Below are 16,024 nucleotides of genomic sequence, written 5' to 3'. Positions count from 1 at the left end.
TACCGCCTCTTTCTCCAATCGAATCCATAGTCATCATGGCCATCTTCAGCTCGCTCATCAACCCAACTGAAGGCACTTCGCGCTTCATGTGCACTGTCGCTTTCAAGTGAGTCGACGGCGTTGCCCATTTCCAATCCTATACCTGATTGACCACTCGCCTTTCCGTCTCCCGACCGTCAGCTACCTATTCCAAGCCCTAGGCGCTTCCGTCGCCATCCCGCTCAAGACGACCTTTTTCTATGACCTCGCCGCGGCAAGCGGTTTCATCTCCACCACCATCTTCTCCTTATTTTACCCCAGCTTCAAACTCTTCGCCAAGGACGCTTGGAAACGGGGATTGACGGACCGCGCCACTCTAGCCAGTTTCCAAACCGACCTCGTTCGCTCGTTCGGCGATCTTAGCACCAGACAGGTCGTCATGGGAGGAATGATCGTAATCTGGGCCGTCCGCCTGGGTTTCTTTCTTTTCCACGTATGTCCCTACTGTGTACCAGTTGCTATCCCCACATTACATTCGCCGTCTTTGCCTGATCGCGGTAAGACCTTCATCTACATCCATTTATACCGTACAGCGAGTCTTGACGCACGGCGAAGACTCTCGTTTTGATGCCATAAAATCCAACCCTCGAGTCTTTGCTGGGGCATGGACGGGCCAAGCTACATGGGTGTTTATGAGCAGCATGCCCCTCTGGATCGTCAACACCATCCCCAACATGGGCTCCAACATTCCTCGATTCGGCTCGATCTTCGATTGGGCTGGGGTGATCACCTGGTTGACGGGTTTTGGGTTGGAGGTACTTGCCGATCATCGTACGTCGGCGTCAGCATTATCAAATACTGAGCACTGCTGAGCTCATTTCCCTACCCTCTTATATTTTGTTTCATCGTATCGCTCTCGTACCGCACCTCAGAGAAATCGGTCTGGAGACGAGCCAAAGATTCCAAGAAACACGACGAACGGTTCATCACCTCTGGCCTTTGGAGCTGGTCACGTCATCCCAAGTAAGCCAGCATTCCCTCTCTGTCCTCTCGAATCTCCTCTGCCCTGATTCTGGAAATCAACTCGCTGCGTTCTTATGGCGTGAGGATTTCTCATCCGGATACTGACGTACCGGTTCTTTCCTTTGATCGCTGCGCGCACCGCAACGCTCGCTCTAATGTAGCTACGTAGGCGAGATCATCCTCTGGACCGGCCCATCCCTCCTGTCCCTCTCGCCTCTCCTCTCCAACCTCCCTTCTCACCCTCACTCCAATTATAGTCTCACCAACTACATCCCCCTGCTCGCTGCGTTCACCCCGGCAATATTCGAATACCTCGCGCTGAAATATGCGACGGGCGTACCTCCCCTGGAACAGATCGCGCTAGACAAGTTTGGGGACGATCGAGCGTGGAGCGAGTATAGGGAGAAGGTACCTGTTTTGTTCGCTTGGCCTGGATCAAAGATTTAAGATCTGAGATCCGAGATTCGAGACCAGAGCTAGGCTCGATCCAAGTCGAGGATAAATAGTATAGGTCTCGTTGACGGAGACGAAGATTAAAGCTCGTGATAGAGGCGACCTTCCCACGGGTTTTGAGCGGCAAATTGTGCGAGACGCGATATGCCTTGAGCTTTCGCTTTGGCGATTCCGCTGTCACGCGATATCATTGCATGAAATTTTCGTAGGCATGTGACCTGTGTTCTCTGGTATCGAGCTCACATCCAAGCGTAAAGATCGTCCTCGATGCCATCTGTTTGTAGATAGAGCCTGTTTGCACAGGTTATGCGGTGACATCTGCGTAAGCGCGATTATGTCCCAAAACCTGAAAAGGATTATGCTCACCAGAGAGGATCCGTCGGATCAAACCGTTCAGGCGAAGCATCGAATGGCGCAACATTCTCCATACGAGAAGCATGCTGGGTTAAAAGTAGTGTAAGCAAAAACCAGCCTGGCGCGGGGGTAAACGCGTAAAGTGAGAGCGATCGCCCGTACCATTTCATCGCCTGTCATCTCTCGAGTCGACTCTGCTGTGTCGTTCATGCTCTCGAGGTGTTGATACACATAGGCGCGCAGGCGACTGTAGTATACCAGCAAGGTACTCCAGGTATCCCCTACAGAGATATGCTTATTCGAAGCTCCCGCTTGACACATGGCGTCGATGAGCTCGATGGTCCGTGTCGATTGTTGGCGATCGCAGAACGGCACGGCCTGATATTAACAAGTCGGTTGTAAGCCTCCGATCGTGTAAATCGGTAACGGTTCTGGGCGACGTACCGCGTAGATCATAGTCCCGAATCTAGAGATATGGGTAAAGGCGGAAACGCACCAGTATTCCAGGTCATTCTTCTCCGAGAGCTCGGCAACGTTCGACAAGGCCAGCAGACACGCATCGATCCAGTCGTCCTTCGAAGCATCGCTACCTTCCTGAACATGTCGAGCGTAACTGTTATCGCAGTTCAAGATCGCACTATGTGTCGAGAGGAGTCGAAATGAGCCCGGCGCAAACTTGTGGGCGTGGTCGACTAGCCAGTATTGGCGATAGGCTTCATGTATCCTGGTCATCTCCGCTACTTGCAAGAGCCTTAGCGGGTCAGACGGTATGGGGCCGGATCGCGTCAAGTCTTCGTGGGCTTTCAGCAGGGGGGCTAGGCTGCAGTGCGAAGGGTCCAGACCAAGGGATTCAGCGTTTGCTTGGCCCGTGCTTGGAGGCGCAGACTCACTCCAAAGAACAGGCGAGATGATTATCGATTGCCACGGTGGAAGGTAAAGCGGCTTCCGCCCATTCTCGCAAGCCAGTCAGGTCGCTAGCAATGGCAGACGACATCTTGAAGATGTGACTGCTCGGACTTCAGCGATCGACATGCAGTAGAATTGGCCGCATTACGATCTCACCTGTAGCTATGAACAGGTGTAAGTCATCCGACTCTCCAGATGTCGTGAAGGCTGACTTACTACCGATCGACGCCTGTCAGCGACATACGAGGTTCAGTACCATGTCCTCTGAGATTCTGGACGCTTGCTGATTTGACTCACAAATCAAACCTGGAGCGAGTGTGAGCCGCGAAGGCTAATAACATCAGCTGGCGATATGACTCGGATGGGCCGTAGGTTCGACTTGCAGTACCATGTCCGTTGCCCGTTCTGCAAACACGGGCAAGGGACACGAGTGTCGGTTCACGGACTGTAGCATCGCCCTGATCCTAAACGAGCTTACTCTCAATCGCCGAATATCCGAAATGCTCCTATTCAACGTCGACATCCCCGGCGTCCTGTTTAACCCAGCTTGATACGCCATCCGGATTGCCAACCCGGACTTTAACCAGACCGACCGATCTTTAGGTTCTTGCCAAAAGACCAAGATGATGATAGCCTGGATGGTGGCGATGTGGCAGTTCCCGGTCTTGGTCGATTCGGAGATCTTGGTCTCGAGGAGTTGTTTGATAAGAGGATGGGCTGTTGGGTGGAAGAACCTGGTTGCGGCGAACATTATGGCGAGGAAGAGGGTTGGTTGTTCTTCCCTTACGAAGGCGAGGGTATGTACTGTAATGCGGGACAAGGTTCAGCTTCCTTTCCTTGTTAAAGAACATTGGCCTCGACAAGACGATCCGAACGCACGTTCAGGATCCAGGAGAACGATTAACGGACTGAGAAGTCGAGTGAATCTGTTTTACGGCAAAGCGATCCATCTTAGCTACCCATCTCATCAAAGGTCGTCTTCCCGACTTTGTAATCGATCGACTCTCTCTCACTTACTGGTCGAATAACCATCTTATCTCGACCTCCTCAAGAATCCCTAACACCTCCGGGTCATACCTCATCGCCCGCTGATTCTCAGACAAGAGAAACCCATCACCCGCAAAAGTCTTTATAGCTAGGTTTGAGTTGTTGTTGTTGTTATTGTGATCAGATTCGGGGGGATGAGCTCCAGGGTCAAGATGAGCATCGATATCCAGTTGATGTAGGTGAGGTTGTTCGTAAGGCCGGTAGTCCGAGTCGGTATGATTTTGGCTTTGTGATCGACCTGAGGATGTGTTTATCGTTTTTGTAGAGGAAGGACGAGAATCGAAAGCCTGGATGTGCGGGACGTTATCTATACCTTCTCGCAGCCTTTCTACGCTGCTTTTGATGTAAAACCGATTGTGATCAGTAGCGAAGACAGATTTGACCCCTATCTCACAAACTTACCGAGATTCACGAGCGATGCTAGACGTATTCGATACCGGTGCTCGTCTCGCACGGCTACCCTGGGAGACGATGCAGGCGGTTCCCATACGGAGGCAGCGATTACAAGCAGGTCTTGTCGCTCCAATGTTGCTGGGACCGGCGGTGGGAGTCCTGACGCATCGTCCCTGTTGTATCGTAAAGATGATGATTAGAGGATTCAGTATGCCATGATGGGGTACCGAACTTGTGAGCAGGTTGATGGACTCGCCTTGATAGCCCTGCATTCGTCGCATCTGCATGAAAAACGATTATGTATCGAGCCAGACTTCTTTCAGCGTTATAGCTCGAGGGATCCGCTGTCCAACCTTTGCAGGGGATCGCAAAGAAGGGGTAGACTCACGCTTGACCTGGTCGAAGCATCAACCCTCTCGACGGATGATTGTACATCTTGGGTGTTGCCGACATGGCCCCCTGAAACTGTATCCGCTTAGTGTCTGTGGACGATGTCTATGCTTGTCCGAGAGTATGTATGAGCCAGGGTCTGGGTATGAGTGAATGACAGATATCGAGATTGAGCGAGCTCGAGGTGATCAGATGAGAAACAATCTCGCGACCCCTATTCGTTCTGACGACGAAGACCGAGCCTGACTCGATCGAAACCCGATTCATCACGTCGATCATCGATCAGACAAGTGTCACCATCATGTCTAACTCTCAACCATAAAAATCGCCCCGGAACAATGATGAATACTTTTTCCCATTCTAGTTGTATATACTACAAAGCCCATCTGACATCAGAAACACGAAAATATTTAATGCTCGAACCTGAAGTTCAGCTTCTTGTTCCCCTTATCCTCCGTTGTAGCAAGATAATGCGCCTTTTCTTCATGAGTCCAAGCGTCCCAAATCCTCGCCCTCGAACGGTTCTTGTATATGTAATAACCTTTGGCGAACCCGAAGAGGACGAGGTTTCCGGCGACGATACCGAGGAGGACCTTGTTCCCGCGTTTATAGTAGGGAGCGTCGTTGGTCCGGTAGACGTTGGAAGCGACTAGGGAACAGGCTTGGACGAACATGTTGTATACCGAGCTGGCGACTGTACGGGTTCGGACCGATCCGGCATTCTATCGTGGTCCACCAGAAGGGTTTCGTCAGGCCCGTTCGATGCTCCCATCTGCTTTGGAACGCCATCCGCGAAGACTCACCGAACTCTGCATGGAGACGAGGATAGGATGAGCGTACGGGTACGCCAAGAGTAACGAGAGGATGGCCCATTTCGCCCACTTGTCGGTCGAATCGGGGATGACGACGAGTACGAGTAGTAAGATGAGTTGCCACCAGCTTCCGATGGAGGCGATCCCGAGCCGGTCTTTGAACCGTTTGCTGGAAAAGGAGAGGGCTAGGTTGTTGAGGATGAAGAGGACCGAGCTGGGGATGGTAAGGAGGTTGGTATGGAAGGTGTTGAAGCCGCTGAAATTATCGTGTTGGTATCAGCTTCGGGACATCATCGTGGAAACGGGACAGTAGCAGACTTACAGGCTTCGTAAAGTCAAGGTAAAGTAGGCGCCAACAGTCGCAGGTGCGAGATAGGTCGTCAATCCGAGCTGCAATCCGGGCGTTGAATCAGTACCGTGACATGGGCTCTGATGAACCTTCGGCACGCACCAGGTAGACAGGCCACATGTCGAAATCCAAGAGCGAACGCTTCAAATCGGTCAACGACAACCCCTCGCGGTTGTGCATGTCGGACTTGGTAGGATCATCACGCAGTACCCTGTTGACGATGATCGTCTCTTCTCGAGCGTTGAACCAGGGTTTCTTGCGCCATCGGGTTACTGTCTGGGTCGGAGAGGCTGGAAGGTAGAAGAATGCGAATAGGCCGACGAAGAAGGTGAGGATACCTTCGAGCATGAAAAGCCAGCTATGGTACAGGGAATGAGGCGATGGCGATATTAGCGTTGCACTCCCGCTGATGTCGATGAGTGTACTTGAGTCGAACTTACGCCCAACCGGGAAGACCGGCGATACCTCTCATCTTGAGTAGACCGGCTGCGAGGAGTGCTCCGATGATGTTCGTCGCGGTCAACGAGACCCAGAAGAAACTCAACCGAATAGTAAGCTCAGCAGAGGCTACGAGAAAAAGGCTTGTTAAAATCTACGTCACGAACGATTCTTTGTGCAACTCACTGTAGTAGTAGCTCAGGTAGAGGATGGTATCGGCAATGAACCCGCCCTCGATCAGACCGAGCAGAGCCCTCGTCACGTAGAATCCGGTCTTGTTCTTCAGAGCGAACTGGGCCATGGCGACGATGGACCAGCTCATCATCTGGATGGGGATCCAAACGTCCGAGCCAAGTTTCTTGGAAACTGAGAGAAGGGAGGAGTTGTGATGAGATGCGAAGAGGAGGTTGCCGGACAGAAGAGGCACTCACTCAGTTGAGAGGGAAGCTCGGCAGCCAGGAAACAGACGTAGAAGATCGTCATTCCCGTGTTGTCTGCACACAATCAAATCACATCAGTAACGTGTTGCGGCAGCTCCGGACGTAAAGGACTGACAATCGTTGGTGGTCATGTGGATGTCCTTGATGAAATTGTCGGACAAGGCGTTTGAGATCTGGTAGCATCGGTCGAGACGACCGTAATCAGAACAGAGGGAAGAAGCGACGGATGAATCGGGTTCCACTCACGTTACCCCTATCCAGTTGCAACGCGGCGAAGCAGACACAGGCGACAAAGGCCACCTTGAAGTCTAGCCGTGTGTAAAGAGGTAACGATACCCGCGGTCAGTCCGATGAAGGCGGGGGAGCGAGAATGCCTCGGCCTACCTAACGTGCGCCGGATCTTGGTTTCCTCTTCCTTGGTCCAGGTCGCTTTGGGATCCCATCGATGTTTCGACTCGTACGAATCGGGAGGTTCGAAAAATCTGTACAACAGAACGAAGATCCACGTCAACGAAAGTCATAGGGCGAATATTAACCTATGACGACACGGTACTGACTTGTTGATAAGATCGTCCTCTGAACTATATGCGGACGAGCTCTGATAACCGACAACGTCATGCTTGTTCAATTCGGTGTCGGGAGAGAGACCAAGGCTCTTTTCGTCGTCCGATTCGCGAGGTGAGCTGGGAGAGGCCGATCGTATCTGTACGTTGATCGGATCTCGGACTGTGACCGCATGAGTGTCGACGACGTGGGGAGCCGGGATCGACATGGCGACTGCCAGAGTGTGGATTTGCTAGCTTGCGATCCATCTTTCGTGAATGCTCGGAATCCTGGGAATGTGGCCAACTTTTCGTTATATATCCCTTGGTTCAATTTGCAGGTGCTCCCTCGACATCCTTGAAAGCACGTTTTCATCGGGATTGTTGGTGTGATCGATGTTGTGCCCGTCGAATGCATTCCAGGATTGGAGAATTGCGGAATGTCTGATACGCCGTACATCCGGGCTGGTTTGTGTGTGTGCGATAAGTGCTATCTCTGATCGAGGAGTGTTGCCATCGGATCGAGCGAAGACGACATCGATACGGGATTGCAGAACAGGGAAGTTCAGAAGGAGAGGGTCGAACAGATTCGGCTCCGAGAATGACGCGACCTCGAATAGCGCCATCGTCTTCCAAGCGCGATAGGGGTCGATGGCGTGATCCGGCGTACTGGTCTCGATGGTTATGTCGTTTCAGCGATATGTCCGAGCGTTGCACACATCGAAATGGGATGACCAAGCCATAGAGAGTGCTTATCGCTGACGCCTTATCCACTGATGATCATCTCATCGCATGATCCGGCGATGCCGACTCTCGAGCACGACGTTCGGCGATGTTGCCATCTCGGCATTGCAGAAGGGATTATCGAGCAGCGCCGTATGTTGATTCAGACAATACGTCTGGAGGACATGGAATGGAATGATATAAGAGCTTGAGTATTTCCTCGGGAGGGTTATCGATTGTCAACAGGAAAGCAACCCAAAACATCTTCTCACATCCTTTCGCGCCACCATGCCCATCGCCACTCAACAACAACCTAAGTCGACCATCGACAGCCTCAAGTCGGCGCTCAAGGAGACGGTCATATCTGATACCTCCTCCGCGATCACTTCGCAAGCCGCGGATTCATCCGAGCTGACCGACAAGTATTCGAACTTTGCCGCTACTCCCGCCACGGGGACCGAGTTCCGAGCTTTCTCGACCGATGGCAAGCCCACGTTGAGCATCCGGGAGGTTTTGGAGGACGAACAGAAGTTGGCGCAGCTCGGCAAGCTTGTGTGAGTGACTTCAGTCAGCGCCGAGAGGGTTACCATACCGACAAGTACTTCCATTCTGCAGCTCGGAGCGCGGCGTCGTCTTCTTCCGTGACGCCGTCATCTCCCCTGAAGAGCAGATCTCCCTCGTCGACAAGCTGGGCAAATTGGGTGGCAAACCCGCCGACAGCGGCCTGCACATCCATCCTCTCACGCTCGAGGGTGGAAAGTATGGGGACGAGATCTCGGTCATCTCCAACGAGTTTGTCTTCGATAGCAAGTTTGAGAGGCCCAAGAGGTTGAGGGTCAAGGGGGACACTCTTTGGGTACGTAGTCGTGCGTGATTGCAAGATGAGTGGATGATGCTGATGCGTGCGGGTATTGTCTTCGTAGCACTCGGATGTTACTTTCGAGACCAAGCCTTCGGACTATGCAACACTTCAGATCAGGACTTTCCCGGCGGTGGGGGGTGATACCTTGTGGGCGTGAGTGCGGTTAGAATGTTATACCAGACGTTCTGAAGCTGATCCCTTTCCGGGTTGGATGGCATCGCAGTTCGGCTTACGAGGCATACGATCGACTCTCGCCTTACTACCAAAAGTTCCTCGAAGGTCTCACGGCTTTCCATTCGGCGCCCTTCTTTGTCGAACAAGCCAAGAACAAGGGTGTACCCGTCCGCGAAAACAGAGGATCGCCGGATAATAAGGGGCAGCACTTGACCAACTCGCACCCCGTCATCAGGACCAACCCGGTCACTGGATGGAAGGGTCTGTTCGTCAACCGCGGTTTCACCAAGAAGATCAACGAGCTCAACCAGGACGAGTCGGACCATTTGTTGGAGTTCTTGTTTGCTCACGTCGCATCGGTGAGTCAGGCCGATCGTGTACTTTCGTTCTCACGAACAAGACTGAATTTGTTTCGCCCATGCAGAACCACGACCTTCAAGCCAGGTTCCGATGGGAGCCCAACAACCTCGCCATCTGGGACAACAGGAGCGCTTTCCGTGAGTCTTCACACCTGGCTATGAATTTTTGATGACTGCTGATATATCGACCGGGTGTATCGTAGACGCCGCCACTTACGATCTCGGCGACGATGTGCGTATTGGAACCCGTTCCGTCTCGGTCGGCGAAAAGCCGTACTTCGACCCCGAGTCCAAGAGTAGGCGGGAGGATCTGGATTCGAGGAACAAGGTTTAGATTCGAGCTTAGGCGATATGTGATCAAATCGAAGTTGTATAAAATGAAATTAGACAGTATCGAGGCGCATCTTAGGGTGCCCTTGTATATACGTTGATTAATGAAATAGATATGAGTTGAGACACGTATTCCTGCGGGGAACTTGTTGGAGCATCAACACTGCACCGGCTCAGGCTTGAGACTACGAAAGGCTATGTTTCGGGTTTCGCATTGCCCTATACACACTCTCCTGCTCTGGTCAGTCGTTCTTCGTGCCCGACCATGCCGTCGTGAACACAATAATATATCAGCGTGCGTGAAGACTGCACAGATGCAAATCGTGCCCTGATCTCAGTCTCCCTGTGAGGACCGTAGGCTAGGGAACCGAACGTCTGGTCTGCCCGCCAACGTTTGTACCCTATACTGTACAGTCTATTTGTCTCTGTAAATGATTATGGCCAGTACCTCGTGTCGAGGTGGACATCTTCTGCCGGGCGGCCATTGAGCGGTATACTATATCCAGGGATTATGCTCAGCTTCTTATATCCCACGCGCCCAAAACTTGAGCATGAGCGACGGGGGTCTCAGCGACTTCACGTGAACAAGACAAGCGTTCATACTTTCGACCCGCCAATCTGCATCCCGGTCGACAGTGGATAGTTTCAGGGAAAGCAAATGGTGCTCCACTAAATACAATACACCTGCTATACCGGTAGCAAGCCTTGTTTCACACCACAAGATGCAGTTCTGTGACAACATCAAGCGCTCAAGGATCTTTCATTGAGACGACCGGAAAATCAAGCGTTCCTCTAGGGCACCGAAATCTGGAATGGTTTACACTTGTTTGTGTATTGCTTTCACAGGGGTCACACTTGTTTGTTATTCGATCTGACACCCAGTACGTTCCGTTGATTCACAGCCTGTCCTCTTCTAATCCTGTTTATCGTTCCCTCGGCGCTATGCGGATGTGCGACCGATTGCTATTGCTTTCCTGAAACAAACCTCATACACGCAACGGCAGCGACTTGAGTCAGTATGCCATCAGCAAGGACACACGGCAGGATCAAGAGGAGACGGACCAAATCTGGAACGATTGGAAAGGATTCTCCGGCGTCCCAGCGACCTGTACCGGGTAAGCTAGAGGACGATCAACCGGATTCCGCGTGTACGTCTTCTTGATTGTCCCTCTTTTGACGAGGAGGCGCGGCGAAACCCGAATGGTGAAACCTTCTCGGATAGTTTCCCATGGAAAGTCGGTCGTCGTGCCCCCCCGGGCCGGGCAGCTCCGTGTCCGAGAGGCTGGCAGCTGATGATCCTTTGGCGCAACAGCGTGTGATCTTTCGATTGCCCCCGATCCCGTCCACTGTCCGAAGCACGTGTCGCGCTTACGTCTCGATGCACATGGAGAGATGTCCGCATGTTCCCTGGCTGAAAGAGGAGCGCTAGGCTGATATTCGGTCGACCGGAGTATGGAACAAGCAAGCAGGCCAGAGGTGGATGTCGCTCTTTTTGTCCCGACTACTATCCGTTCGTCCTCGATCCTTGATGGCATCGCCATCCCATTCCGGGGCAAACACTTTTGGATATATACAGGGGCCAGGAGATAGGGGGGCCCTCGACCTTCGACATGCGGGGGTCCATCCTGATCGCCTTCAAACGACTTTGCCCGACAACGACACCTTGCCATACATCGAGGATCTTGTCGACAACATGGTGCTCTCACCCAAGACCTATACTTTCCTCTGTGGTTGCTTTGCAGCCCTAGGTTCGATTCTTTTCGGTTATGTGAGCTCGGGCTTCTTGTCTTTCCACTTTCCTTACTCGACGAGCCAGACGACTGACGTGCTCTCTCGACCTCGACATCGATTTGTATTTGTAGGATCTCGGAGTCATCGCGGGAGTGCTCCCCGCTCCCGACTTTTTGCGGGTCATGGACCTCGAAGACGACCCCAACGGGAACTGGATCGGGTTCATCTCCAGTTCACTCTTGTTGGGAGCGTTTTGCGGTTGTATCCCGGCCTCGTTGGCTGCTGATATGCTCAGCCGAAGGACTGCCAGTGAGTTGTTATTGTTACCTTTGCCTGACCTTAAGCCGCGGGGAAAGAGCCGGAATTTGACATTGACGGGAATGTTTCTCTTCCTTCGTAGTCTTTATCGGAGCTCTCTGGTTCATTCTCGGTGGTGTTCTGCAGACCGCGGCCATGAACCGAGGGATGATGCTGGCTGGTCGATTTATCGGGGGGTTCGCCATCGGACAACTCAGTTTCCTCGCCCCGTTGTACCAGACCGAGATCGGTGAGCAGCGCCCGTTCTTTCCATACAATTCCGAGATCTTCCCTCTGATACTCTGTCCTCTATCCTTGCTCGCCCACAGCCCACCCTTCCAACCGAGGTCGACTGGCGACGCTACAACAATTCTTCCTAGGGATCGGCGCCCTGATCGCATCCTTCATCGTCTACGCCCTCGAAGTCACCCAACCCGGCACCGTCATGCAATGGCGTCTCCCCCTCGGCCTTCAGCTCTTCCCCTGTATCCCGCTGGCTTCGATGATCTTCCTCTTCCCTGAATCTCCTAGGTGGTTGATGAGCGTCGGAAGGGAGGAGGATGCCATTGCCAGTTTGGCACGGTTGCATGCGCATGGAGATATTCACGATCCGTTCGTTGTTAATGAGGCGGCTGAGATCAAGGCTGGGGTCATGTACGACAAGCAGGCCGAGCAAGGTTGGAAGAAGGTAGGTCGTGCCATGCATTCCATCGAATCCTTTTTCTCGGTTGCTGATTTTCAACCCCCTGTTGTTCGCCCTGCCATTGTAGGTCCTCGGAGACAAGTCCAACCTCCGTCGAGTCTTTATCGGAGTCATGCTCCAGTTCTCGGTCCAGATGACCGGTGTCTCCTGTATCCAGTACTATTCTCCCCAGATCTTTGCCGCCATCGGATTCGCCAAGGAGAAGACCTTCTTGTTCCAGGTGAGCAGAGAAAGCCGTTGGTTGGCAGTATGGACAAAGCTTACTCGGTTGCCTTTTGACTCGGAATTGTTATGGGGTAGAGTATCAACTCGATTATTGCGCTCATCGCTCAGGCTATCTGCGTGTTCTTCTGCGACCGAGTGAGTCTAGAGTCCTATTATAGCCTAAGAAGCGCCCGATGCACCCCGCTGAACGGTCTCGTCATCGCAGATCGGTTTCCGACCCCTCTTGATCTACTGTAACTTGGTATCATCTGCCACATTCGCCGTGGGAACGTGAGTCCACCTCCCCTTCTCTCTTGACCATCTACGACAGGAGACTCACTCCTTCCCCCTTCTTTTGCCCACTATATCGACCTGCAGTGCCCTCCAAGCCGAATTCCCTGCCGATCCCAACAACCCGGACGCTACGAACACTTCTGCCAGTTACGCTTTCGTGATGATGACCTGGATCTTCAACTTTGCGTTTTCCCTGGGAATCGGACCTATCAGTTGGGCCGTTCCTCCGGCGATCTTTACTACGGGGATCAGGTCGAAGGGGACGGCGCTCTCGTCGATGTCTGCTTGGATTGCCAGTGAGTCCCCACAGACCCTATCAGGGGATGTGCGGTGCGATACGTGGGAGGATTGTGACTGAACCTTGGAATTCCTTTTCGCCCGCTCCTTTAGACTTTATGATCGGTCAAGTCAGCCCGAAAGCCTTCGAGTCCATCGGTTGGAGGTACTACGTCGTCTTCTGCATCCTCTCGTTCACCAACGCTATCGCCATGTGGGCCCTCATTCCCGAGGTCGTCGGTAAGTTGTCGTCCTGACAAGAAACGTTATGCCATCATGGTAAACAGCCGCTTACTTTCTCGCCCATCATTTTTATTCTACAGGTCGAGATCTGGAATCCATCGACGAACTCCTGCGGGAAGAACCTTGGTTCATCCCCCGTTCGGCCGCGCTCAGGAAGAAGGTCAAGGGGACCGACGTCGAGGACAAGATCAGGAATGGAGAACATCCTGCACCGGCAGCCAAGCTGGATGGGCTGGAGTATGATGAGAAGAAGGAGGGGACGACTACTATGGTCGAGCATATCTAGTTGGTCGCTTAAAGGGACGGCAGTCAATAGGACGCGGACGACTTTGTGCGTCGGCTAGTAGGCACGTCTCGAGGTGTCAAACGGAATGTATTTGTAGTACCAGTACCAAGGAAGGGACACCGAGGATCGGTCATCATCGCTTTCTACATCAATCATGACTTTATACGATAATTCTACATCAATCATGACTTTCTACGATGACAATCGATGTCGAGAACCACTCGATCTCACCGATGATGATCAGGCAGGCGGAGATCACAAGCCATGAACCCCTTCTATCTAGAACAGCTTCATGATATGCGATGTCAATCACGGTACAGGGAAACGAGTTCGATGACCAAAAAGCAGGACGATATGCTACATTATACATGGAAAAAATTGCAGATAGCGGGCAATAATGGGGCCTTGATATGACGGATTATTTTGCCGGTGACTTGAAGATGTGGATTTTGGTCTCATACCGAAAAGGGCGGCATCGCACAGAGTCTGAAAACAAGATTGCTGTAAGAACAAAGCTATCAGAATGAGAGCTAACTCGATGAACAAGAGCAAGATCGAGATAAAAAAGCAAGCAGTTTTAGCATCCCTGCTCAAGTCATTCCGCACTATTCGAGACTCCCACCAACATGATCTGATTGAGCAAAAGTTTGGTCCGATGTGATCGGATGGCAGACGCTTCTTCGACACGATTTCGGAATAGTGAAACTCAAGGTTCCATGGCCCCTTGATCGCTTGCGAAGCGGAAAAAGTACGGGGCGCCAATTGGACCACTTCCGTTTGCTAGTAGTCGTTTAGTCAGCAACGTTTAGTACACAACGTATACTCGTTACTCGACAGCGTTTAGTCCTTTACTCGACATCGTTTAGTCCTCTACACTACAACGTTTACCTGATACCCAATATCGTTTACTCCCTGATACTGTTTTCATACATATACCATACGTCACATACTCAAGTCGGCCGACCGGACCCAACATGAACGATACTATGCAGATTCACTCCACTTTCTCCGTACTAGTCTTTCTCCTTCACCACCACCCCGTATTCCCACCATAGCTATGTCTACTCAAGAAGCACGACTCCTGTTCTTGGCTGATATCGCCTATACTACCCACCACCCTGCTGTCGAATACCTCCTCTCGCCACCTCATCAAAGGGACCCATTACGCATATCGCCTCTGATCTCCTCTCTCGACGAGTTCCTACACTTCCTTACCCTCCACGTCTACAGCAAGATCTCCAAACAGCTCTACGCACACTATTATCAGACTACCTCACACCTTCGAGAACAGCTGATCTCGGTCGAGACTTCCCTGGCTGCGCGAACGTCTCGAGCTTCCCAACCGACAGGCGGCCGACCTGTCGGTGGTCGTTCGCATGCAACCCCTATCGATCCTGTCAACCTTGAGCAGATGGTACGCCTCGGATTTACGGACAAGCAGCTCGGCTTGATGTTCGACTGTCATTCCTCGACTATCAAGCGTCGGCGTCGCACTCTTGGACTCATGAAGCAGGAACCCAAGCACCGATTGTCTCGGGCAGAGGTGGAGCAAGCTATTCTACAAGCGATTGGGGGCCAGGACGAGACTACGGTAGGAGCAGTGACTGTTTGGGGCCAGCTCAAAGCCTGGGGTCTCTCGGTAACACGAGCCGAGGTAAGGAGCACCTTGCAGCAGTTGGAGCCAGCAAATCTTGCCAGTCGTACCACGCATACAGTACAACGACGAAGGTACCACGTACCGTTTGTGAACTCAGTCTGGCACATCGATGGTCAGCACAAGCTTATCAACTGGAAGTTTGTGATACACGGTGCCATCGATGGCAAGTCACACCTTATTACCTGGCTTCATGCTAGTCCGAACAACTTTGCCGAAACGGTTGAAGGGCTGTTTCTGGAAGCCGTAGATCAGTGGGGCTGGCCTAGCCGTATTCGAGCGGACTACGGGGGAGAGAATCTTGGGGTGAAAGCGCATATGGAGAGGGTACAAGGTACGTTTTGTGCATGCCACTTGATACCAGACTTCACTGAGCCTAACTTATCGCCGACTGTTGGCCGACAGGTCGTACAAGAGGTTCATTCATGCAGGGTCGCTCTGTACACAATGTACGCATCGAACGCCTCTGGAGGGATGTCGGCCTGAAGGTGACCAGGAAGTACGCACGCACCTTCGAGCTCTTGGAGAAGTCAGGCGTCCTTGACCGCAACGACCCAATACATCTATTCTGCCTCCACTACGTCTATCTTCCACAAATCAACTACTCTCTCGATCTATTCCGAGATAGTTGGAATTACCACGGGATGAGCTCAAAGGGACTGGGCGGTGCTAGTCCTATTCAGCAATGGGTGGGAGGTATGTTTCTATCTCCCTGCGACGAACCTCCGAAACTTATTAATCAAACAGTACTGATTTGATAAA

The 16,024-nt window shown here is 52.3% G+C and overlaps 9 protein-coding genes across 9 annotated transcripts; 5 read left to right on the top strand and 4 right to left on the bottom strand.

Moving 5' to 3' along the window:
• Positions 1-35: 35 nt before the first annotated feature.
• On the top strand, positions 36-1,449 carry HD553DRAFT_342398 (uncharacterized protein; the record flags this gene model as incomplete). The annotated part of the gene is made up of 5 exons (XM_046182744.1): positions 36-106; positions 181-472; positions 573-810; positions 912-1,002; positions 1,164-1,449. The coding sequence occupies 5 exons, from the start codon at positions 36-38 to the stop codon at positions 1,447-1,449; spliced, it is 978 nt and encodes a 325-aa protein (XP_046036156.1).
• On the bottom strand, positions 1,350-2,592 carry HD553DRAFT_37766 (uncharacterized protein). Its single transcript, XM_046184186.1, has 4 exons — positions 2,254-2,592; positions 1,972-2,187; positions 1,822-1,895; positions 1,350-1,746 (listed from the first exon to the last, which is right to left on the bottom strand). The coding sequence occupies exons 1-4, from the start codon at positions 2,539-2,541 to the stop codon at positions 1,695-1,697; spliced, it is 630 nt and encodes a 209-aa protein (XP_046036155.1). The 5' UTR covers positions 2,542-2,592; the 3' UTR covers positions 1,350-1,694.
• Positions 2,593-2,748: 156 nt separating this feature from the next.
• HD553DRAFT_37676 (uncharacterized protein) lies at positions 2,749-4,683 on the bottom strand. Its single transcript, XM_046184185.1, has 8 exons — positions 4,544-4,683; positions 4,412-4,436; positions 4,165-4,328; positions 3,733-4,098; positions 3,595-3,641; positions 3,194-3,519; positions 2,932-3,021; positions 2,749-2,871 (listed from the first exon to the last, which is right to left on the bottom strand). Exons 1-7 carry the CDS (start codon positions 4,606-4,608, stop codon positions 3,016-3,018), a joined length of 999 nt encoding a protein of 332 aa, XP_046036154.1. The 5' UTR covers positions 4,609-4,683; the 3' UTR covers positions 2,749-2,871; positions 2,932-3,015.
• A 162-nt stretch (positions 4,684-4,845) lies between these two features.
• HD553DRAFT_311872 (major facilitator superfamily domain-containing protein) lies at positions 4,846-7,662 on the bottom strand. Its single transcript, XM_046180028.1, has 11 exons — positions 7,142-7,662; positions 6,969-7,066; positions 6,831-6,892; positions 6,700-6,757; positions 6,576-6,638; positions 6,331-6,510; positions 6,147-6,273; positions 5,809-6,064; positions 5,680-5,747; positions 5,349-5,613; positions 4,846-5,267 (listed from the first exon to the last, which is right to left on the bottom strand). Exons 1-11 carry the CDS (start codon positions 7,354-7,356, stop codon positions 4,956-4,958), a joined length of 1,704 nt encoding a protein of 567 aa, XP_046036153.1. The 5' UTR covers positions 7,357-7,662; the 3' UTR covers positions 4,846-4,955.
• Positions 7,663-8,120: 458 nt separating this feature from the next.
• Positions 8,121-9,633, top strand: HD553DRAFT_296419 (putative taurine dioxygenase). Its single transcript, XM_046178518.1, has 6 exons — positions 8,121-8,403; positions 8,465-8,705; positions 8,773-8,864; positions 8,935-9,244; positions 9,310-9,382; positions 9,448-9,633. Exons 1-6 carry the CDS (start codon positions 8,138-8,140, stop codon positions 9,576-9,578), a joined length of 1,113 nt encoding a protein of 370 aa, XP_046036152.1. The 5' UTR covers positions 8,121-8,137; the 3' UTR covers positions 9,579-9,633.
• A 953-nt stretch (positions 9,634-10,586) lies between these two features.
• Positions 10,587-11,366, bottom strand: HD553DRAFT_37599 (uncharacterized protein). Its single transcript, XM_046184183.1, has one exon. It carries the CDS (start codon positions 11,242-11,244, stop codon positions 10,621-10,623), a length of 624 nt encoding a protein of 207 aa, XP_046036151.1. The 5' UTR covers positions 11,245-11,366; the 3' UTR covers positions 10,587-10,620.
• On the top strand, positions 11,268-13,608 carry HD553DRAFT_328873 (general substrate transporter; the record flags this gene model as incomplete). Its single annotated transcript, XM_046181895.1, has 10 exons — positions 11,268-11,342; positions 11,437-11,614; positions 11,706-11,852; positions 11,932-12,290; positions 12,373-12,525; positions 12,606-12,665; positions 12,736-12,800; positions 12,888-13,099; positions 13,194-13,319; positions 13,403-13,608. 10 exons carry the CDS (start codon positions 11,268-11,270, stop codon positions 13,606-13,608), a joined length of 1,581 nt encoding a protein of 526 aa, XP_046036150.1.
• Positions 13,609-15,241: 1,633 nt separating this feature from the next.
• HD553DRAFT_262689 (uncharacterized protein) lies at positions 15,242-15,442 on the top strand (the record flags this gene model as incomplete). The annotated part of the gene is made up of 1 exon (XM_046177430.1): positions 15,242-15,442. A coding segment is annotated over one exon (201 nt), but the record flags the coding sequence as incomplete, so codon positions are not given.
• A 233-nt stretch (positions 15,443-15,675) lies between these two features.
• HD553DRAFT_272807 (uncharacterized protein) lies at positions 15,676-16,020 on the top strand (the record flags this gene model as incomplete). Its single annotated transcript, XM_046177784.1, has 1 exon — positions 15,676-16,020. A coding segment is annotated over one exon (345 nt), but the record flags the coding sequence as incomplete, so codon positions are not given.
• Positions 16,021-16,024: the final 4 nt, after the last annotated feature.

Source organism: Filobasidium floriforme (genome assembly GCF_021052385.1).
Source record: "Filobasidium floriforme strain CBS 6241 chromosome Unknown HD553scaffold_12, whole genome shotgun sequence".
Taxonomy (NCBI): domain Eukaryota; kingdom Fungi; phylum Basidiomycota; class Tremellomycetes; order Filobasidiales; family Filobasidiaceae; genus Filobasidium; species Filobasidium floriforme.
This window is presented reverse-complemented; position numbering and strand designations above follow the sequence as displayed.

What these genes read in the sequence shown, in the direction of transcription:
- HD553DRAFT_37766 (XM_046184186.1), bottom strand. Translation starts at nt 2,541, where the DNA reads ATGACCAGGATACATGAAGCCTATCGCCAATACTGGCTAGTCGACCAC. An exon ending in AGATGACAGGCGATGAAATG is followed by an intron (nt 1,896 to 1,971) that starts GTACGGGCGATC and finishes CTTTTAACCCAG; the next exon opens with CATGCTTCTCGTATGGAGAA. An exon ending in GATCCGACGGATCCTCTCTG is followed by an intron (nt 1,747 to 1,821) that starts GTGAGCATAATC and finishes CTGTGCAAACAG; the next exon opens with GCTCTATCTACAAACAGATG.
- HD553DRAFT_37676 (XM_046184185.1), bottom strand. Translation starts at nt 4,608, where the DNA reads ATGTCGGCAACACCCAAGATGTACAATCATCCGTCGAGAGGGTTGATG. An exon ending in ATGCTTCGACCAGGTCAAGC is followed by an intron (nt 4,437 to 4,543) that starts GTGAGTCTACCC and finishes TTTTTCATGCAG; the next exon opens with ATGCGACGAATGCAGGGCTA. An exon ending in ACGAATGCAGGGCTATCAAG is followed by an intron (nt 4,329 to 4,411) that starts GCGAGTCCATCA and finishes ACGATACAACAG; the next exon opens with GGACGATGCGTCAGGACTCC.
- HD553DRAFT_311872 (XM_046180028.1), bottom strand. Translation starts at nt 7,356, where the DNA reads ATGTCGATCCCGGCTCCCCACGTCGTCGACACTCATGCGGTCACAGTC. An exon ending in GAGGACGATCTTATCAACAA is followed by an intron (nt 7,067 to 7,141) that starts GTCAGTACCGTG and finishes TCTGTTGTACAG; the next exon opens with ATTTTTCGAACCTCCCGATT. An exon ending in ACATGTGGCCTGTCTACCTG is followed by an intron (nt 5,748 to 5,808) that starts GTGCGTGCCGAA and finishes CCCGGATTGCAG; the next exon opens with CTCGGATTGACGACCTATCT.
- HD553DRAFT_296419 (XM_046178518.1), top strand. Translation starts at nt 8,138, where the DNA reads ATGCCCATCGCCACTCAACAACAACCTAAGTCGACCATCGACAGCCTC. An exon ending in GCGCAGCTCGGCAAGCTTGT is followed by an intron (nt 8,404 to 8,464) that starts GTGAGTGACTTC and finishes TCCATTCTGCAG; the next exon opens with CTCGGAGCGCGGCGTCGTCT. An exon ending in TGTTTGCTCACGTCGCATCG is followed by an intron (nt 9,245 to 9,309) that starts GTGAGTCAGGCC and finishes TCGCCCATGCAG; the next exon opens with AACCACGACCTTCAAGCCAG.
- HD553DRAFT_37599 (XM_046184183.1), bottom strand. Translation starts at nt 11,244, where the DNA reads ATGGCAAGGTGTCGTTGTCGGGCAAAGTCGTTTGAAGGCGATCAGGAT.